Raw genomic sequence first — 23201 nt, 5'->3', positions numbered from 1 at the left:
CAGGAAACAGACATGATTGGAAATTATGGTTTTTGCATGGCAGATATGGGACAGTTATACTCAAGTTACTCCATTCTTTCAAGATATGCCATCCTAATGTTCTAGACACAGAAAATTTATTTTTACTTTAATTAAAAAAAAAAGGCAATTTATGGCTACCAGCAAGAGAACTGGGATTTAAAAACAAAACAACCCACAAGATGTTCAGTTGTAATCACTCTTGAGCCATATAATTCGATGACACTGCTAGGAGAGAATAGGGTTTCAGACAACCCTCACTAAATGTTACTGAATATGGGATAATTCAAGGTTGTGGGACAAGAATGATGGAAGGAATATTTCAAAGATCATTACTGACCCACAAAGAAGGCTGCAAAAATTAGAGAACAGAAAGGTCAGCATACTTCCACTAGGAGGTTCCCTAGTGACAGGAGAGAATTAACTATAGAATGGCTTGGTTATACAACAGACTGAACAGTATGACAAGTGTCACTTTTTTCCCTCCAAATTTTGATGGCAGAAGAAAGAGAAAGGGATTTTGCTGAGATGTGGGAGATTTGAGCCCATCTGTAAAGGTCAAGAGAAGTTTTTTGATATCCTATTACTAAACACCAGTAACATGAAAATAATTTTTCAACAAATTTGAGGAATATGGGAAATTAGCTCCAACAAACAAATTTTATCAGTAAGGCAATAAAGATAATTCAAAAATAATCTTAAGAAGCAGTGAATATCAGTCTGTAGAAGCTGACACTTGGTGTGGTAGAGTAAGCAAGTTCTCAGCCAACATACAACCAGGATTATCTGAAATATAAATTACAATCTACTCAAGTCTATGGTTGAGAAAAATAAGTAAGAAGCCATGTAGTGACTAGGAAGATAGCAACATATCAAGAAAATAGAACACACAAGAGCTGGGTGCTAAAAGGCAGAGCAGAGAAAAAGCTGTTAGGAAGCAGTTGTTTTAATGTGGGCTAGGATGAAAACCTCATCGCTACTCAAGGGAAGTGGGGCATCAAATTAAGACAACCTGGAAAAGTTAACATCTGAAAAAAGTACTTTTATCAGACTAACATCTTGGAAATAGAGCAATGTTTTTAGAATTAGAAATTTATGAACACTGTATCTGAGAAATGTGATATGGCACACTTACCAGGGTATGTTCATAAACATAGTTATCAATAACATTTCCAAGGTTTGTTCCTTCATCCAACAGGCCAACGGAGTAGTTTGCATCGTCAAGAAATCCTTTCATCTCAGCCGTATTCCACAAAGCCGAAAGTCATAAACCAGGAAAAACAAGAGACGGGCCACCAAGCCTTATGTCTGGGTCCTTAGAATATGCAACAAACTGTCAAAATAGAAGTTTTTTCAAAGTCTGTATTATTTTACTAATTAACTTCAGTGTAGGAGTTGTCAATGAAAGTGTGCTAAGTGCCTAATTTAGTGAGGAATCTGTAATCACTTAACACTTGCAGACACAGTGTATCATTATCTTTTAGTGTCCATTTTAAAGTGAATGTGTATTTTATACTTTAAAAAACTGAGCTCAATATGACAATTTAAGATAATTCATACATGTGAAGTTTATTACCAGTCAATATGGTCACCTTATTTACACACAGTTGTAGACCCAGTCTGTATTATTCATATTGCTTTTTTTCATAACACATACAATTTTCAGTAAAAATTCATTCTAAGTTAAGAAAGCCAGTGAAGTATCTATGGGCAGCCAAGAAATTAAAATACTGGTCTAAACTCAATATACTGCCAGCCACATCCCATGGCATACTAGCAGGTAACTACAAATACAGATCTTTTAAATTCTACAGTAGGTGAAAAGTGAAGTAATAGAAATGGGTGGGGGTGGAGAGTGACTTTAGTGGACCATCTGTAGCTTTGACACAGACTGCCTAGGTCTAACCTCAAGCTGAAAATGGTACCGGCTACATCAGGGTAGCAATGTTAAAGTTTCTTATGAATTAAGCTGAAATCCTTACTGGACTAGAAGTCGGAAAGACTCATGTGGTTGTACCTCTATCATTTAATACTTTTGTGATCCTAGCTCAATTTCTCTAAACTTCAGTTAATTATACTACTTCCTCAAAAGGTTGCTGTTAAAAAAAAAAAAAAGACAGCACATGAATAAAACATACTTGTTTTAAGTGTTGCTTCAGAATAGAGCTAAAATTAAGTTGCGAACTGCCAGAAACACAAAAATGGCCAGCATAATTTAAAACTAGGTACAAGCTAGGCACTTGGTACATCCTAAGCCATTTACTAAGAACACTAAAAAAGCAAGCTAAATCCAACCTCTCTCCTATGGAAGAAATCTTTCCCCTCCCCTAGATCACCCATTCTCCTCTGGGTAGCATATACTGTTTATCTTCTTTGCTGAATTCACTGGTCCTTAAAGGTTACTTTAGGCAAGGATTTCTTTTAACATAAAAAAAAGTCCATTAGTAAAACCAGTCCTCCAGACATGATAATACTTATTGTCTGGTACTGATTTCTGGTTGCCACATTAATAATGGGCACAGACCAGCTCTTGGCCATCTATTTTAAAACTTGCACAGCCTTTCCTGTGTTCTTGATTCTCCCTCTCCCTCCCTCCAATACTGCTCTATGTGCTTGTGATCACCTTTGGTGATGGCCCTCATTTTAAAGGTATACTCCATTTCAATGGTTCTAAAAGGGTCGGCTTTCTGAATGCACCAAAACTCATCAATAAGCCATAATATTAATTCCATGATATACAACCAATACTTAGTTTTTCTTAACTTTTAAAACACTAACAACTTCATTTCCAAAAAGTCATCTACATTAGTTTAGCTCATCAAATCTTTCAAGGAACAGCAGAAACAGAAAAATTGAGAATATTTTACAAAAGGAGTTAACTTAGATAAGTGAGACTTAATACTTATGCGGTAAAGTAAAATTGTATCCTGGACATTCTCTAAGGGTTGTTATATCAGGATTGATGTAAACCCGTGCCCAGAAAGCAGACATTTTAGGCCCGAGGATACATATTTATTTTAAACAACGTTTAACAATTTAGGGGGATATTCAACTATGTACTAAGTGAAAGAGAAAAGACAAAGGTTACTCATTAAAAAAAAAAGTCAATTCAAAGGTAGGTGTAAGAAAGTACAGTAGAAACTTTCAGTTTAGCATCACAAATCTTTATGGTCAAACCCCTTTCATTTATTCTGTTAATAATGAAAAATGCTTAAGATCTTCAGCCTAATATTTCAGTTCATGAGACTCCTAAGTCTCTATGTATTTAACTGGGAACCTTAGGTTATCAATCATGGACCTCCAAGGCAACTGCTGCCAAAAAGTCTAGTTTAAAGTCATAACGATATGTACCTCAATTTCCTATAGTTGCAGTCCTTACAGAAAGGGTAATTTTCCTCTAGCATCAGGATCCTCAGTACTTAAAAACATCAAACCCATTCCATCCAGTCTTACTTACCTGCTGAATGCCTACATTCTTAACAGCAAACATTTTTTAGGGCAACGTGCCAGGCGCTGTTGCAAGTACTTTATACATATTAATTCTCTCAACCCTTAAAACCGTAATAACAGTATTACCCCAATTTTAGAGGTGAAGACACTGAGGCACAGAACAATTAGTTAGCTCTAGAGATGCTGATGATCAAATTATGTTTAAAAGGAAAAAAATCTGTCTCCCGAGCACCCCCACCCTTAGAAAAGAGGATTCCTTTTTTAGAAACCCAACAGTAACTCTCAGTCTGATAGAGCTTTATCGCATTTCCATAATCAAGTAACCATTTCTCAGATAATATAAATTCCCATAGTTCTAATAATACACTAAATTTACATATGGTATGAAAACATCCTATTACACCTATTCATAGCCTTTTAGGCTTTGTAACTATTTTCTAGATTTTAGCTTTGCTGTTCCTTCTGTGTCTTTTGGCTAATTCTTAGGTAAACCCCAAATCTGAAATTATTTTTTCCTGGAATGCCTAGGTGGCTCAGTCGGTTAAGCGTCTGCCTTTGGCTCAGGTCATAATCCCAGGGTCCTGGGATAGAGTCCCACATCGGGCTCCTTGTTCAGCAGGGAGCCTGCTTCTCCTGCTTTGTGCTCTCTGACAAAATCTCTGAAATTATTTTTTCCTTTTTAAATCCATGTTACCAACAGTTTAACATGAAACAGTGTGCACCCATTTTAACAAACATATACATCTGCATAACCACTTCTATGAGCTTAAGTTCCCTCATGTCCCTTTTGCAGTAAATCCCCAAATCCACTTCAGCTAACCATTGAGCTGTCACTATAGATCAGACTTTTGTAGAGGTGAAAAAATTTTACAGTATAACCCAGGACCAAACTAAAATAGTTGACAAATAATGAATAACATGAATAAAAATATTGGAGGGGCGCCTGGGTGGCTCAGTCGTTAAGCATCTGCCTTTGGCTCGGGGCGTGATCCTGGGGTCCTGGGATCAAGCCCCGCATTGGACTCCGTGTTCTGCTGGGAGCCTGTTTCTTCCTCTCCCACTTCCCCCTGCTTGTGGTCCCTCTCTCGCTGGCTGTCTCTCTCTCTGTGTCAAATAAATAAATAATCTAAAATATATATATATATTGGAAAGCACGCCCTGCTTTAAGCACGGAATGCTTGTGAAATGGCTATTATTACCATCACTGAACTGTAATTCTCACTTCAAAAGTAACCATAGTGTTACCAATCCCTATTTGACTCACAAAAGGACTCTGATGGAAAAATAAAATTCATTTACTATATTGGCAGTACTTAACAAAAAGAATGAGGGACTAACACACCCAAACCACTAAAACAGATGTAGTACATGCAACATTGTTTGATTTCCTTAATTATACTGAGCACTGCAATAAAACTGTTAAACCAACACTAATAAAGCCTATACATAAAAGACAGTGGACATAAGTGAGCTCTATCTCAGTTTATCTTCTTGGATGGTCCCTGAAGGTTTTGATGCTCCCATAATTCCTAGCTGAGAATAGGTGCTAACAGGTGGACAAAGGAACTCACAACTCTTAAGAATGGAAAGTTCTTAAGCTTAGGATTGGCTTGTGACAGCAACAAACTCCTTCAAAGTGTTGAAAAAGACGGTCCATAGTTCACATTCTTAAAAGGAGCCCCAAAACAGTATACAAAAGTGACTCGCATATGAACGCAAAGCTCAACTGTCAGTTACTGTTAAAAACTAAATAAAAGTTATGCCCAGGAAAAACTAATACCTCTAAAGAATCTGCAAAACATAGACCTTCAGGAGAGAAATTTTCTAACACATTCTGAGCCAACAAACCCTTTGTTCAAATGAAATGTCACTTGGAAGCCCAAGACTTCCAACAACTGAAAAGGCTGAAGTAGGTGGTTATGGGTAGGCTGATTATTTCTTTCCTACCCCCAACATTGTACCTCAATCTCACTGAAAGAGTCCTAAAAAGTAGTTCATAATCATACATCCAGGAGCCTTTGCCTAATTTTCTTAACATGTTAGCAAAAAATATTTTAAAGCTCCACTATCTCAAAAGGGTTTATGTTCTACATTTCTGCCTCAAAGCACTAAAGTATTTTGCTTGTTTTCCAAGAAGCATTTAGTTACTTGGTGATGTTAAACCAAAAATCTAGGACATATACAGCATGTCCTATGGAACCAGAAAGAAAATCTAAGTGCGTATGTGCTGTGGGTGAGCAGAGTTTTGTATTGTATACCAGATCTGCGAAGTTAATCCACCAATTTTAAATACCACAGGGAATTTTCAGACACCTCTCCATTAAGAATGCACTCAAACCCAAGTAATGCCAAACTCACCCCGATGCTCCAATCCTGGGTGTTAATTTCCAACAGACACTGCACCATTTTTTATGGCTTATAAATCAGAAATGGGAGTGATTTACTGGCTCCAACACATTATGACCCACTACGTAGTATACTTTGGTGCTGCTGGACACTGAACTGTTTACATTAAATTTCAGAAAAATCTACTCTATGTAAATCTTAGATGTCCAAATGGAGCAAATTCATTTTTCATAAAAGCTCTGACATTTATTTTTTATCAACAGACACTAGAAGTATTCTCTACTTATAAGCCTTTAAGCCATGTTCATGACTGAACACCTTACCAATATATGGGGAAAGCAAGCTCAGCTTATTTCACACCAATAAAATTGCTGTAATCACAATACTACTTTGTAAGTAATTTCCTCTTAGATATTGCAGCTGGGAAGAAAAAAGTGTTTAACATTCCTTATTTACACTTTCATATTGGTGTTTTCTGATAACATTTTTTTTTTTTTTTTAAATGAAAAGCTGCCAAAGAAACAAACGGCTCCAAAGAACTGCACACTGCTCCCTGGAGCCTTCCATGAGGCCGCTGAGTCCTCATGTTCACTGAGAGGGTAGCTCCAAGAGTAGTGGCTGCAGCAGCTGGGCACTTGCCTTGTTACACACCTGCTACAAAGGCTTCTATAGTTGATTGTACTTCAGAAGAAACTGATACATCTCTCAAATAATCACAAGATAATTCTGGCAGCAACAGCCCACTTGACACCAAGCTGGATGAATATGAGTCTTGGATTTCTGAAGTGAAGACCTCCCTGGAAGTAGAACAGGGAGAGCTGAAAGGTTGAGAGTACTGTTTCAGATACATGTAAGCAGGAAACCCAACCTTAATATATCAAACACTTTTCTAAAAGGACGTTTACCATTAAAGAATGAGAACTTGAAATATTTTGAAATTACAACCACTACTGTAAAGAAGCCTAAGAGCACTTTTTTTGTTTTTTAACATATGACTTGATGACTTAAAACTCAGCTCACAACTTTAACAATAAGACACGATGCTGTCGAAGTCACCTCTGCATTCTATCTCTGACAGAAATGTTACTTACCACATAGAATACCTTTAGGAATAACTGGGCAAAAGAAATATTAGAAGAGGAGTCTCAAAGATGACTTTGGCATTATAGATGTGAGGCCTGGAGAAAGTTCAAACCACCAGAAACAGTGACAGGAAGCTACATACTGGAAATGGTAGGAAGTTCCAATAAATTGTGCGATGACTATGAGACCATATGGATTTTTGCCATACTGGACTAAAAATTAAGTGATGGATAACCATAACTTACACTGAGTACTTAGGATAATCAGGACAGAGCTTGCTTCAATCAACAGTAAGTGGAAAGCCAGTAATGGCAATAAACACCCTTAAAGTTACTTCTCAGGTGATGAGGTGAAAAAAAAAAAAAAAAAAAGAATGAAAAAAAAAAAAAAAAACCCAAACCCTGATTAACCCTAGAAAAAGAGTATTAAAGGTTACTGAAGAGTTATTTTAAAAGAGCAAGAATAGGAGATACATAAGGGTGGGAAAAAACCCGAAAGGAAATGAGCCCAACAGGCTGTTTCAAGTGCCTAGGTAAAGGCTGCCCCATGAAATGTCTCAAGATTCTGAAAATACATCTTAACGAGAAAACAAACCCAGGATTTTAATACCAATATACTTTTACATGTGGAACTGACAAGATTAGGCTCCCTTCAAAAAATCTGTGTTGACTATTTGATGTGAAGGCTAATTTTTTCTGGAAGAAGTATATGTACCTCACACAAGTAAAAATACTTAAATCCCCTTTGGTAATTAAGATGCAGTAACATTAAAGATAACTACCATAATATGACGTGAACAGGAAATATATAGCTGTATTAATCCTAAGCTTTCTGAGATTTCCTGGTATAGTATAGGGAATAACTCTTTAAACAAATGCACTTTATTACTATTTTGATTACCTTATACGGCACATCTCATTGTCACCTCTCCAAGAAGAAAGATTATATAAAACACACGTGCAATACAATGGCTGCAGCAAATACTAGGTTAAGAAACAGAATACCTTAGAAGTCCTATACTATACACCTTTCCCAGGTGGCAGTGGTTGCATGTCCCCTAGAATAAGCATGTTCATGCTTTTCTAACCACTTTCCCTTGTTATTTAATAGTTTTATTGTTCTATATGCCCCTAAAACCTCAGTTTTACTGGTTTTGAACTATAACTAGCTTCCCTGTTATTCATCTACCATGGCTGACTTCTGTTCAACTTTATAGTCTCCATTCAGCCATGCAGATAGATATGACAGGAATCCATTAATCTTCACTGCTGTGTAGTATTTTGTGTAGATATACATTTATATATCTGAACTGGATCCATGGGTTACCTCCCACATTACTTATCATATTAATTATGACAGAACTTCTGTTATTTATATACCTAATAGGCAGTGCTATTCAAACTATGGCCTGCAAACTAGCTGATTCAGAAGTTAAGAACCAAACAGTACACTACTTTACACTGTGGTACAAGAGCCCAGCTTGCTGACTGGCAGTTCAGGTTGCACTGGTTTAGGGCTACATAGAACTGCTAGGTTTTTAGTGAAGAATGGTCTTCAACTCTTTTGCTCATTTTTCCTTTTTTTTTTTTACTTGCAGGAGCTCTTCATGAATTTAGGATAGCAAATACCTCATTTTGAGGATGGTTTGGGGACCATTTTTGTTACAGTGTCCATGTTGAACATACTAAGACCCCTTCCTACTTCTGGTCATGCCAAAGAGAATACATTGACCATGTTGAACCTGGATAAGAAGGTATAATATTTAGGAGCTCTTTATAAATTGGGCATCAGAGGATCCTTGCAGCAAAAAGAACTAGGTGAAAAGTCATATATACAACATAAACCTAATACTGTCTGCATAAGCACATAAACCATACTAGGGAGTTCCATCCTAAGAGCATGGTAAAGAACTCAGCAAAAACAACAAAAAAGGATTCAGCTAAAATATAAAATTGAAAAGCCCCTATAAGTTAAAGAAGTTTTATTAAATATAAGGAGAAAGAAGAGAACGTGCAATTTCTTACGATTCTTAATCGATGTTTTAAGATTATCACGGCTACTTATGTTCACAGAATACCTGAGAGCAATGCTGTCCAAGAATTCTCTGTGATAACTGAAATTTTATCACTGCCCAAAAATAGCCAATAGCCACATATAGCTCCCCAGCACTCACAATGTGGCTTATGCAACTGAGAACCGAATTTTAAATTTTACTTAGTTTTAACTTTTAAAATTCAAATAGCCACCTGGCTAGTGGCTACTGTACTGAACAAAGCAGTGCTGGAGGATGCTATTTTCATAAGCAATTTTAAACTTCTAAGGAACATGTCCACACACATTACAGATTAAAAATGTCCCCACCTCCAAATAACTTTGTTCAACATAACAAAGATCAATTCACAAGTTTGCAAAGTTAAGACTGTAGGGGCACAAAAAGTAACAAACCCCATAGCAAGTTCAGAAGAGAGATTTAAAATGTGTTTACATAAGATAATGAAGAAAAGGCAGAAAGTTCAGAGAGAAGCATTTGAAAATAATTTGTTATCTTGGGTCCTTCTCCAAGTCAATTAGTTATAAGCATTTAAGACCTCATGGTGGCTGAGTATGGCCCAGGCAGGCTGAACAGTCTAATCCTTGTAACTCAGTATGCTACACAAATATTTTCTATTCATGCATAACATTCTTCACATTATTCATCGGAATAGAGAAAAGGATGGCTAAATCTCTACTTCAGTTAGCTTGTGACAAATTGCTTAAGTGTACAAAGATGACCCTGGAATGGAGGTGAAGGACAAAAAAAATATCAGTTTCCTAAGCCTTACCAATGTGAGAGCACTTCACTTCCAACAGCCTCCTTAGGCTTCTCTGAACAATGGCCAGCGTAGAACAGCCTTCTATTTACCTAGATTTTATATAGTTTATAAGGTACAAATACCCCATTTACTCCTAATTGGAATTAAGTGTCTCAGAATTTTGGGAAGAGAGGGGAAGTCTCAAAAACACTGAAATAAGACCACGCAAAGGGAATGTAATGGAACACAAAAATTGGTAGCCATTATTAATCCTCCTGGCTCAACTGTCTTTTGTAATAAATGCAAGAACCATTTTATCCCCTTTAAAAACTGGTCTATACTGCTTTCCAATCTTTTTGGCCCTCCCAGAAAAGATCCCAAATTTGCCCAAAGAAAAAAAGCCATGTTCCCCAAACACTGTTTTATTTATTAACATATCTTCACATTGAGCTGTAGGGAATACTTTCCTGCTAATTTACACCAGCAGTGAGGAACCATCAAATACTACTTTATGTATGCCAAGGGATACACATACTTTAAAAACTGTGTATTTCAAGGATAGCAGTTTTATTCACGTTTTTTGTTTTTTTGTTTTTTGGGTCAGAGAGCACCAACAACCATTAATGAATGTTCTGTTGAATTTGTCTGCATTCACAGAATCTGTAAATTATCCAAACTAAATTTTCTCCATAGTAAATCAAAAACCTGACTTTACTACTGACAACAGCAAAACATGAGAAAATACTAGTAAATTCATACAGAACATTTTTTCCCTAGTTAAAATAATTCCAATTTAGTTAGGGCATATGTAAATATCACCAATTAGGAAACAAAACAGGAATATTTAAAATGCTGATGATTCTTATGAAGTTCCTACACGATCAACTAATGACAACCACGTAAAATATTTTAGACAAATTTTAAAAGCCCATTTAAACCACTCAATTCCTTGAAACCTACTTCTAGATTTAGATACAACTTATTAAAAAGTATATGGTAATGATTAATTCAATCTGACTTCATCACCAGATCTGCTAATAAAAAGTAGTTGGTTAGAAGAGATTTGTTTTCTGGAAAGGACTATTTAAATTTTTTCCATTAGGCTAATTTATTAATTCTAAAACAGCGACAGCTAAAATAACTTGAGAATCTAGCCCGGGGCGGGGGGGGGGGGGGGACGACCACACCATCATAAAGGCCTAAGGAACTTTTTTAAAGGCATTCAAAAGCTTTTCCACAATTACAGGACCTTCATTAATCTTAGATAATACTAGTGTTACAACAAGTGTTAAAAATCTTTATAGTGCTCATATATTACATCATATACATACTCCAAAGAGAAGTTTTCAAAGAAAAACTCTCGTTATGTAAGCAACTACCCAAGTTTCCAAATACTTAATGAACTATCTCAAAATTCAGATGGTTACCTGATTTAAAAACCTAACTTTGAAGAGAAATCCTAGAGCTTAGACCACTTGTACAGAACTAGTGGAATATTACACTATTCAAATAGAGTTCACAGGGCTATATGCTTTGTATTGCCAAGTGTTTTCCACAAAGGCCAGTGTGTTAAGCCCTTTTAATGACTCTGGTTTTCCAAACAGTATTGTTGCTCCACAGGATTTTAATGTCCAGTACAACAAACTCCTACTGATATCTAAGGACATTTCTGGAATGTAGAACTTTCTCTTGCCATTTCTACTAATTCTAGTCAAGAACCTTTGGAGTCAATCTTTTCTGAATTTAAAATTTCTCAGATTTCAGAATGGTACTATAGTACACATACTTTGTATATATATAACATTCTCCAAGAGGCCAAGCTAACACCCTGTAATCATAATATGAGGGGGAAATATCAGATATATTGGAAACAGAACAGATGACTATCAAAAATTAAGAGATAACTGACTTGGTACTGAGATGGCAGCAACAATGCTTCTCTTTACTATTCATACAAGCCACTAGGTTAAAATGCAGCTTGAGTCAGGTTTGGGTGGGGCTGAGATTCTGCATTTCTGTTACAGATGACGCTAAAATCCCAAAACCCACACTACATTAACAAGGGGTGCATAATACACTCAAAAATGAAAAATCATTGTTATCAGTTTAGGGCTAAAGGAACTGTTTAGTTATAGTTATGACTTAAAAAATAAGCAGTTTGCTCAAACTCACATAGCTAGGAGAAAGCCAGTATGAGAAATCTTCCAGTTGGGTTTCTGCCAGAACTTCCAGGAAATCCTATTAAACTGTTTATTTTCTCCTCTCTTTAGCCTTGCAAATGTGTTGAAAAGGTCTGCTTTAACTTACTTTAATTAGATAGAAAAACATTTTTATTTGATAGAATCTATTTAACATCAGACTATAGGAACACTAAATTGATACCATAAACTTTCCTGAAAATTTCAATTATTTCCTCCAAGTGTCTGGACAACTTAGAAACATCCAAACCTCAAAACCTAAATTTCAATAGCAAGAAACCTATCATAAATTTTTAAAAAATTATACAAATCTAGCAGCACAAATTCAAAGAACAGTTTACTATAGAATTATATTTTGCACAGAGTTTTACATACAGTCAAAATTTATCCAAGAAAATCTGTTCAGAAAGTGACATGGTGGGAGACATACATACATCTCTCAGTAAGTCCTCTAAAAACAACCAATTTTTCCCCACCAGCTGAGTATCCTATAAAGTCATTTTATGAAACAATTTTAAACTCTAGTGATCACATTATACCTGGCAAGATGCTCAAACCTAGAAAGCAGGAAGATTCACCTCTTACATCCCATATTATGGGGTACATAGCTTCAGTGAGTCGGTGAGTGGAATGAAGAACAGAATCTTTTGCTCTATTTAAATGTCTCTTTTTTCTGATTAAGCCCAAATATTTAAAAATTCACCAAGTTAAACAGTTGAATGATGGAATAAACCACTGCCTACACCTTGAATTAAAAACAAAAATACAAAATCTTTCCAACTTATATTAAAACCTGGACTAGTAGGATTTCCTAAAACTTGGGCTTGTGGTATGTACTTAAGTATAACAACACTTGTTATGTACTCAAAATAAATGAAGTGATCCAATCATTGGTAAACAATGCATACAAAACTGAATCAGTATACCCGTAACTGTCAAGCCTTTATTTTAGAACTCTTAAAAGAGCTCTAAGAGTCACTTCACTTTAAGAGATAAGTATACTTTCAAGTTTTGAAAAACACCGAGCAACAAAAACTCTCCTTTATTTCAATCTTACAAGACCCCCAGCTTAGATGTGAAAATACTTACATGGACAAGTTAGGAGATGGAACCCCCCTATCATCAGCTAGGTTCCCAAGGTGGCTCAGCGTTGAAGTCGAACTGCTCTCTATACAGCACTTCTCCTAGGCCCTCTGGGTAGTTGTATACTTGGTCAGAAAGTTCGCCCTAAAGAATGAAACAGAAGTAGTAGTAAATAGTCCTAAGTTAAAAAAAAAAAAAAAAGTTGAAGCAGATTAAACTGATTTAAATATTAACTGTAGTAATAAATTTCAGTTTTAAAGAGTGTTTCATTAGTCACATTACACTAATGTTTTCAAAGGGTTCACCAAAGCACTTTTTTCTGTAGTAAAAACTTCCAAGCTGCTATAGTACGATATTCACAGGGCCTGGTCCCTTACCAACTTGCTTTATCTACCCACTCAGTTTCCAGCCTTCATCTAATTTCATTTTCACTTTTATTTATCCTTCAAAAACCCGCATTTCTAAGTGGCCTAAAATTGAAAATTTCCAAGTACCCTTTATCAACCTGATGTATAATGTTCTGGCATGATCTGCAATCTGGAACTACCCAGAACATTTCTTTTACTCTCCAAATTCCAAGTTCTTTACTTAAAGTGTAAAACCTTACTACATACCAAAAAGATCTATGACTTAGCTGATACATCACGTATGTGAAATAACACTCGATAGCTGCTTTGTACATTAGGCAAGGAACTTAAGGTTTACACCTCTCTTCCTTATACCTTAACCTACCTAGACTTAAGTCTATAATCGCTAGAACAACATACAAATGTGAAAAGAGCTTAGCATATTACAAAATACTACGTTTTAGCAATGGTTATTACCTATTATGGTTTGCTTGGATCGACTTCTCACCTCTAACTGCTGTATCTATACTTCTAATCATACTTAGGTGGTTGCTACTTTAAAGCAATATAACCTGACAGCATTTGCTAAAAAGGGTGATAAGGAGGAAACCAGAAAAATGATGAAACTAGAAATTAGAATGTTAAGAATCAGAGAAATTTCAGAAGTACTCTAGGCATCTCTAAAGCATTTCAAAAAAATAAAAATAAAATAAAAATAAAGCATCTCTCATCTCCACCAGGATAGAAGCATCCTTGTGGTTCTTTCAACCTACTAGGAGAATCTGCTCACACTCTTAAAATGAGTCAAGAACCCATACCAACATGTAACGGTGATTACAACCTTACATTAGATTCCAAATGATGCACTCCAACAAAACAAAGATTTTGATTCTTCCCACACCAAAATAATTTTAAAAATAAATTAAAAGCTGACTCATGCTGGAGACAGAGACAGAGTTTATTTTCAATTATCCTAAGGAATAGGATAATTATCCTGGGTGAGACACTCTCATCTCCCTTCCCCCATCTATCCACACAGCTATTTTGCTTAATGCAACCCAAGTGCAGAGATGTAAAAGGTTAAGAATATTAAACTTCAGACATTCAAAAATGTTCTTCAGCATGATCCCTAAAACATTTCCATCTAACAAAAAGATACTAATAGGAAATGAAGTCCCTAAAATATGAAGGGCACGTTTTAGTAAAATAAAAGGGGTACACAGGGTTAAGAGGGCCATTTACACACAGAATAGAATTATTTGTACAGTTAAAATAAACCATAAGGAAATTAAATGAAAATGTGGAGAAAAGGAGGTACAGGAAAAGGTAATTATTCTCATTTAGAATGCAATGTGTAAATCTGTTGGATTATGCACAACATTGTGATCTAGTTCTTTAACTGAAGAGAATGTCTCTTGCTACATCTAGGTGAACGAGCATAGGTAGAACTAGTCCTGACTGGTCAGCTACAGGTCACTACCCCCCCCCAACACACAAACCCAAAACCCTCCCATCACTTTTATAGTTACTACCCCAAAGCCTAGTAGCCCCAAATTATCAGTATTTCTCTGAATGACACATATCAAATGCCTTTACCAATGACTTTCAAAGTTGCCAAGTGGTATTCTTTCCAAAACCCCCAAACTTCAGTCTAATTATGAGAAAAAATATCAGATAAGCCAAACTGGGCGACATTCTACTGAATATCTGGCCAATACTTCTCCAGGCTGTCAAGGACATGACAAACTAGGTTAAGAAGCTATCATAGATCTGAGACAACTGGGGAAGACACGGCAACTGAACGTAATGTGGTACCCTGGATTATCCTGGAACAAAAAAGGACATTAAAAAACTGATGAAATTCAAATTAAGTCTGCAGTTTAGTTAATAGTAACGCATCAAAATCACTTTTAGTTTTGACAAATGCACCACAGTAAGATGCTAATAATAATGTGAACTGGGTGAGAAGTACACAGCTCTGTACTACCTTTGCAACTTTTCTATAAGTCTAAAATTATTCCAAAACAGTTTATTTTATAAACTCAGGCAAAGTATTCACATAATGGACTACCACTGAGGAATAAAAGTAACAACCTACTGACATGTGTACCACAGATGAATATCAAAAACCTGCTGAGTTATATAGCCTTTTATACAAAATAATGCTGAACAGTATAATTCCATTTACATGGAAGTTCTGGGATAGACGGAACTAATCTATGGTTTTAAAAAAAATCAGAATCCTGGTTGCCTCTGGAAGGGGGGAGGGGGAGATGGCATTTGAAGGTGCAAAGGGAGTTTCTGGGGTGAGGGCAACGCTCCATATCTTGCTCGGTTTGCATTACACAACTCTATTTTTTTGTCAAAACTCATAAAATGATACACTTAAATCTGTGCATTTTACATGAATATTATCCAAAGGTTTTTTTTTTTTTTTTAAAGGAATAAACAGTATTAAACTATGATACGGGCTTATGAACTGAAGTCAGAAGGGTAAAGCGTTCTGGCGTCTCCAATTTTGAAATACATGGAAAAATGAGATGAATTGATGAAAGGATAGCAGGATGGCAAATAAAGCAAAATGCTGTTAAATGCATCTAGGAGAGGGTACAATTCTTTCGCCTTCTCTATATGGTTGGAAATGTATAAATTAAACCTGAATGGCAAAAGAGAAGTCACTGATTACTTGATCACTGCACCGACTGTATCACATTTAATCACTAGGAGCCTATCTTTCCTACTAAATGTAAACTCCTCGGGGCTTCTGTTGTCTTCATGGCCAGCATCTGCACTCTCACATTTGTAAAAAATTAAAAGATTAGGGCCTTGCCCGACAATCCTTAGCCGTATCTCTGCCAGGTTCGTCCCATCAACTCTTCCCATCACAGAGCACTTCTCTCTCCCTCAAGACTCCTTAGGTTCCCACCCAAGCTGTGGGCTGAAAGGTGGAAACACCACGGAACAGAAAACATCTGAACAGATCCAAGATGCCACCACAAAACCCAGTTAAATCTGAACATCATGGGGCTGTAAACTGTGTACCCGCCTTCAGGTTTCCGAGCCAGCAGTGTAGCCCAAGAAACATACACCCTCAAGAAATATTTTGGGCTAGAGTTAAAACACGTCACCATCATTCCTGCTGGCAGTCAAAATAGCACTTGATAAGCCACCTAAGCCTACCGTTCTCCCTCTCACTGCCCAGGAATCGTGGCACGGACGGGGAAACGAAGCCATGGTGACTAATCCTCAGGCTCCAGGAGGTGACTGGGGTGAGTGAAGGCGACTTGGCCCAATCAGGAGCGCCGCAGGAGGCGGAGCAGCAGCCCCGAGGCTTCCAGAAGGGGCCAAAGGCCTCTCCCTCGCTACCTGACACCGGGGCTTCCCTGCCTCCGGGCCCCGAGTGGCGTCAACTTTCCTCCACCAGAGGGGGACCGCACTCCCCGCACCCCCAAGAACCCGTCCTCCTCCGGCAGCTGTCAGAGGAGGCCGCCGCCAGACCCGCCCCGCTCCATTCATAAGGCCCCAGCCGTTGCAGCCCTTCGCGCCGCCTGCGGGGATACCGGGGGCGACGGCGCGACCGGGCTCCGGGCCGGGGCTGCGGGACCAAGGCCCCTCAGGGCTGCGGCTCGGCCCCCTCCCCGGAAACAGCAATGCACCACGGGAGAGGGGTGGGGGCCGCACGCCGCCAGGAGACGACGCCGACCCCCGGCGGAGACCCCCGCGAGCGCCCCCACACGCACACGCCCCCTCGCTTTAACCGTGGCGGCTCCTGCTCCGTCGAGCGGCAGGCGGCAGCCTGAGGGCCCCGAAGCGCGCCCTCCACCCCAGCCCGCCGCCGCCGCCGCGGAGGGACCGACCGCCACCACACACACCGTCGTCCGCCATGTTCGAGGCAGCCGGCCGTGGGGCGCTGTGGGGCCGCCGGCCGGGCGGCGGGGCCCAGCCGGCAGACACCTGGCAGCTCCCCGAGGCCGGCCCCGCGCCCCCGCGCCCCTCGGGTCGGTACTCACGTGAGATAACGGCCCAAAGAGTCGGGTAAAGCGTCTTCTCTTTTTCGGCGGAATTTTTAAAGAGGGATGTGGTTACCTTGAGCAGAAATACCCAAGGCGGCCTGGGCCATAGGCTGCGGGGACGACGTGGGGGAAAAAGCGCGGCACCGACACCAGCTGTGGAGCAGTGGCGGCGGCGGCCGAAAGGAGAAATAGAACAACAGCGCGAGTAAAAGAAGAATGGCGAGGACTGGGTGGGGAGAGGATTCGGCCTCGTCACACTGCAGAGCCGAAGAACGAGAAAGGATGAGAAGAGGCAGAGAAGGTGGAAAAAAAGGAAACACTGCAGCCGAACGAAAAGCCAGAGAGTGTGGGAAGGCGGCGCCGGCGACGCCAGTATTTATGGTAAGGGGGGCGGGGTCTGGTGACGTCACAGCCGGCCGGGCCGCCGCGCGAGCGGGGCGGAGCCGGGCTGCGGCCTGGGGCGAAGGGAGGGAGCGGAAGAGAAAGGCGTGAGACAGGGACGAGGGACTAGGGACAGGGCGTGGGGGGGCGAAAGGGGGCGGGGCAGGACGGGCGACCCCGGTTGCAGGTGCCGACCGCCTGGTGGCTTCCCGCCCTCCCACGGGCCGCAGGTCCTCCGCCCGCGGAGCTCTTGGCGCGCGGACGGGGGCGGTCGAGGGAAAGGGGACGCGACTGGGCCGGAGCGCAGCGTCGTCCTGCGCCTCCACCCCTCAGGCGCCTACGCTCACGCTTGTCGCTGGCCCCGGCGCAGGGAGAGTTGGGCCGGCTCTCTGCCGGCCAAGACGCCGGGAGTTGTACTGGGCCAGGGGCGGCGGCACGCGTGCACTGCCTGGAGAGGCTGTAAGGGAGGCCTGTGAAGGTCTTCGCCGGAACACCCCCCTCCAGAGCACTACGCTTTTTGAGGGTTCCACAGGCTATGCGTGGGGACTGCCCGCCCAGGCTGAGGTTTCTGCGCCCGCGGGATACCGCGCTCCTTTATGGAAACGAGTTCCTAATGGCCGTGATGGGTGGGCCCAGTGCTAGTGAGGTTACAGAGCCTCGTGACCGCGTGAAAATGTCCCCAGTGCTCGTATGTTACAATATGATGCAGTAGGAATTTTTTTTAAGGAATGTGGCCTCTGTGTCCTCATTTAAAGGGTTGGTGCGGTCACACCGAGTCCTTATTAATGAAGGACCAGTGTTGGAGAGGGGATTATTGATGTTATAAACGCGCATTACTTTAATCCTCCGCCTCGTTTTCGCATTTTAATTTTACTACTTAATAACAAAACTTTTTTTAAAGATTTTATTTATTTATTAGAGAGAGAGACAGCGAGAGAGGGAACACAAGCAGGGGAGTGGGAGGGAGAAGCAGGCTTCCCCCTGAGCTGGGAGCCCAATGGGGGGCTCCATCCCAGGACCGTGGGATCATGATCTGAACCAAAGGCAGACCCTTAACGACTGAGCCACACAGGCGCCCCACACACTTTTTTTTTTTAAACTGGGGAACCTAGTACGACCTACATAACTTTCATTCTTTTAAGAATGTCTTCGTACTAGTGATCAGAAACTGAGTCCTCTCATGCTAACTCTGCGACTCAGAGTCAATGACACAAATGAAATACATACTTACACATCCCTCCCAAGTTAAGATCTATGAGATTAAGACCCTGACTTTTTTTTTTCTTTTGATCTTCTCCACCTTCAGTTTACTTTGTGAGCAGCACTGTGGTTGATTAATAAATCATAAATTAGGAAGGAAGAGAATGAGCCTTCCTGGGTGGAAAGGTAGCAACGCTGAAATGTGGGCTCTTGGAGGAAAGTATTAGGTAAAAATCAGGAGCTGTGGACTCTTCCTAATTTCGTTTTTCCATATTTCATTTTGCTATATCTTGACTTTCCCTTTCATTCTTTAAAAATTCTTTGATTCAGAACATTTATAAACACAGCACTTTACTAGACCCCCTGGTGGAAGGAGGAGGCTAGAGATGAATACACTACTTGAAATCTTGCTTACAATCCAGCAGGAGAAATAAAACAACTACACAAAATAACTAGATTGTTTACAGATAAATAAGTAATATGCTGCGTGGAACCTAGGGAAGGGAGGGAATGATTGCAGCTAAGTGAGAGAAAGGCTGCTGGAGAAAGGTAGTGTTAATTTTGAGAGCAGATGTTCTAGATATTGGGAAAAAGTGATTTTGAGAGCAGATATTATAGGGAAGGGAAACAAGTGAGAGAAGGCACAGAAATGGGCCAGTTTAGAGAACTCTGAGTGGGCTTTCTGGCTGCAACATAGGGGCCTGGTTGCTAGTGAGATTGAAAAGGTAGGTTAGGGTGAGATCAAGAAGTGATCAGAGCTTGGACTTTATTCTGGAACCATTTAAGTAGGGACACAATATACTCAAAGTTTTTTTAAAACATTCTGGCATCAGTTGGCTTGAAAATAGGTAGAAAGTTTGGAAGACACAGTAAAGGAGACTCTTACAAAAGTTAAGAATAGTAAGGGGTTCAGAATGGGTGGGAGGGAAAAGGCATAGAAAGAGTAGAAGGTAATCGACTGTCAAGAGGGATAAGAAGGTGTCAAATAATTTGGGTATATTAAGCTAATCAATGGGGAGAATTCTGGAATCATGAACACAGGTAGAAATAGAAGGACCCAGTTTGGAGGGTAGTATATGAGCCTGCTTTGAGCATAGTTGAATCTGTTGCTATAATATCCATGTAAAAAATGTCCAAAGGCCCCTGGAAATAGGGAGATCAGGAGCCCTTTTGGCTATGAATTTGGGAGCCTCTCCTATAGACATGATGATTAAGGAAATGTTGAGGTTTACAGGAAAAGGGATATAAGCAAAGGAACCTGAGAAATGCCAGAGAGAAGAGAAGCTGGCAGAGAAAACCAAGAGGACCAGCCAGAGAAGGAGACTGGCCATAGTCCAATGTCAAGCCACTGCAAGGAGAGTGTTCTAAGAGGGAACAAGTGATCAAGATGTCCCATCACTCAAACAGGATGGGAAGGGGGTTCTGGAAATAGCAAATCATTGGTAAATTCTGATCTCATGTTAAGTTTGGATTTTTGTCCCGAAAAAGTTTCAATCATGGGAGTGTTCTGAATTTTAGAAAAAGAAGAATGTGAAGATGGGAAGAAAAAGGGCTATGAGTGAATAGCAGAGAGAACACTTGGAAAGCTACTGTAGTGATCCATTGAGAATGATAAGGGCCTGAAAAGAAGTTATCTGCGACTTTTAACTGAGTAATTTCAGTGGAGCGGGAGGCACAGAAGCGCAATTTGAGTGAGGAGTAGTTGAAGTGAAGTCATTGGATGTTGACCACTCTTTCAAGTGAAAGGTACTGGACCTCAGCCTAATTCAACATCATTTATACCGTGAAATTATTCCACAACCTATTCAAACTGTGTGCCCTTATGATTACTGTTTGTATTCAAAATTAAAGAATAATGCAGCTAGCACTATTGTATTTGATGAATACAAATACAATATATTTGTATTTGATGAACCTAAAAACTGTACTTCAGTGGACTAGCCAACATAGTATGTAACTTTAATAGAACGATAGCTTCCTAATGAGAACAGCATATTTAATTACGTTTGGGGTTTGAATTTGTTTTTTTTGCCAAGTCAGGTTACTCATATATAAAAACACAGGTACTGCCAGAGAAAGTATTATTACTATTAAACAGAGAGCCCTAAGATAAAGTGATACACTACCATTCACACTTAGATCATCCTGGTGTATTGATTCAAACGCATTTGCTTTCATGCCAATAGATATAAAATTTGGAATGAATTAGATTGCTGATAAAGACAAGTCACGCAAAAACAATAGGTACACCTAAAAACACCAGCCTAAAATAGAAATATCTTGTCATCACATGTATAAATGTGGCAAATGTAAGGAGTCCAATTGTAATCAAGAGTAAAAATGCCAGTTTAGTGGGAATGTTTAAAGACAGCTTAACAAGCAGTTTTATTGCTAAAGTACATTCTTAGAGTACTCTTTATTATATAGAAAACTAAAATATATAGATTTTTGTTTCAGGTGTTTTTTTGAGACTTTAAAGGTTTTAATGTTAAGTTTCATAGGAAATGGTAATACTCTGAAATGCAAGCATTTTAAAGAATACTTTGTAAAAATAACATTTTCAAACTGATATGCAGAGAAGAAACATGGCAGATTAATAATTTTTAGCCATATTTCCACAGTTCAAATTTTCACAGTCAAAATATATAGGTTTTGAATAGTTAAAACATTCACATTTTTAAAAAAATTTAAGTAATTTCTACACCCCACATGAGGCTTAAACTCACAACCCCAAGATCCAGAGGCACATGCTGTTGCAACTGAGTCACCCAGGCGTCCCAACATTCACTTTTTTTTTCCACCGGTGGGCAGCAAAGTTTATTGAACAATAGTAAAGTGATAGTACAAAGCTCCCAAAGAGGGAGGGGAACCAAGAGGGTTGCTCCAAACATTCACATTTTAAAACATGATATTTCAATTGCTTACCAAATCTTTTGGTGAACTCATAATCTTCTAAAAAGCTAACCTGCTTCACAAGAACCTGGTGCTATGGCTTTTATGAACTAGTGAAAATGGATAAAAGTGTTTCCAAATTACTTTGCAGAGTACAGAATACAGGTTATCAACCATTCTCTCCTTGAATGAAATAGATATAAAGTGCTGTCCTTTATCTGCTAAATATCTGTTGTTAAAAATCTTCTAGAGCTGTAATTCCTTTACCTAGGTTGATTTTCACCTTAGATGAGAAATCACTTAATTTGAAAAAAGATTTTTTTTATTGTCATATTTAATTTTTTTCTCACAAAATTTAGGTACCATGTCAGTAGGGTTCTGTGGCCCTGCATCCTAGCACTGATTTGAAGTTGTTCATGTCCATCACCCGTCTTTGTCCACAGGGTAATTTAACCTATAGAAGGGTATGCCTGGCAAGCAAAGGGTGATAGAGCCCAGATTCAAACCCTGGTGTAAGGAAAAAGCAGGGTTTTTTTCCTATTTTCATTTCAGTGGCTGTGTATGTCATTAGATATGGGTCAGCATTTTACCTCTCTCAAGTGACTTGGATGGTTTCTATGATAAGCAGGTCATGAACAATCACCGATGTCTTTTATTACAAATAAAGGAAGTAACAAGTTAAAGAGGACTGCTTCAGAAACCTATGTAAGCAGCCAAAGCAATAATCCAGTTTTACAAATTAAATGTAACATACATTACTAGAATAATCAATGGACATGATCCATGAGTTTGCTCTTTTATATCTTCATCTAATCCTTGGAAGTGAGGAAATCCTTGGAAAGTTAATTTCATTGTCACTTTGCTGCCAGGCATTGTCTGATAACAAGTGTTTTATTGGTTAGGTAATATATAGTCAGATAAGCTTGTATTTCTCTGTCTCAAAACAGTTGCTTGGCAGATATTCCTAAACTTTTTGGTTATGGGCATAGAAGAATAGGAGCTCTGAAATCTATTCTTGTGCAGTTTGAATTATGGTTTGCTTTATTTTCTTTAATAAATAACCTAGCCAAGGTACTATCACATGAGCACCTACATGATTATTGACAGTAACTGTGGGCTACATTGTATTTAACAAGAATTTTTAAATTACTTTGTCATTTAATTTGAAGTTTTGCAAATTCTCTTGTAAACATATATATCAATCTAAATTTGCTTTATCTAATTTTAACTGGAAGGAGAGGAATCCATGCAAAAAATACAATAAAAGATTAATTCTTTACCAATATAGGGAGAAGAAATATAAATGACTTGCTTTCACAAAAATAATTGATCTTTTTTGCCATTCAATCATCTATTATACAACAGTTTAAAAACCTTCAGTTAGTCTTGGCTCTACTA

General features: G+C 39.0%; 1 protein-coding gene and 1 long non-coding RNA gene across 6 annotated transcripts in view; one reads left to right on the top strand and one right to left on the bottom strand.

Annotated features, from left to right (window-relative positions):
• The window catches only part of AZIN1 (antizyme inhibitor 1), a 29670-nt gene extending 12010 nt beyond the window's left edge, over positions 1 to 17660 (bottom strand). The window contains exons 1-4 of one of the 5 annotated variants that reach the window (XM_045805831.2): positions 17328 to 17659; positions 12977 to 13114; positions 6466 to 6632; positions 1154 to 1351 (exon numbers count right to left, since the gene is read on the bottom strand). In XM_045805831.2, the coding sequence (XP_045661787.1) occupies positions 1154 to 1255 (102 nt within the window). In that variant the 5' untranslated portion in view covers positions 1256 to 1351; positions 6466 to 6632; positions 12977 to 13114; positions 17328 to 17659. Of the gene's footprint in view, positions 1 to 1153; positions 1352 to 6453; positions 6633 to 12976; positions 13115 to 17327 lie in introns of all 5 variants that reach the window. The other 4 variants (XM_045805832.2, XM_045805830.2, XM_045805833.2 and 1 more) reach the window with 4 other exon arrangements.
• LOC123797818 (uncharacterized) overlaps positions 17575 to 23201 on the top strand; it is a 36841-nt gene continuing 31214 nt past the window's right edge. Inside the window, exon 1 of the long non-coding RNA XR_006781084.2 lies at positions 17575 to 17711. This is a non-coding gene — a long non-coding RNA (uncharacterized LOC123797818). The remainder of the gene's footprint in view (positions 17712 to 23201) is intronic.

Source organism: Ursus americanus, chromosome 9 (genome assembly GCF_024610735.1).
Source record: "Ursus americanus isolate L20-20 chromosome 9, mUrsAme1.1.p, whole genome shotgun sequence".
NCBI classification, from domain to species: domain Eukaryota; kingdom Metazoa; phylum Chordata; class Mammalia; order Carnivora; family Ursidae; genus Ursus; species Ursus americanus.
The sequence above is the reverse complement of the archived record's forward strand: the minus strand, read 5'-3'. Positions and strand labels throughout refer to the sequence as shown.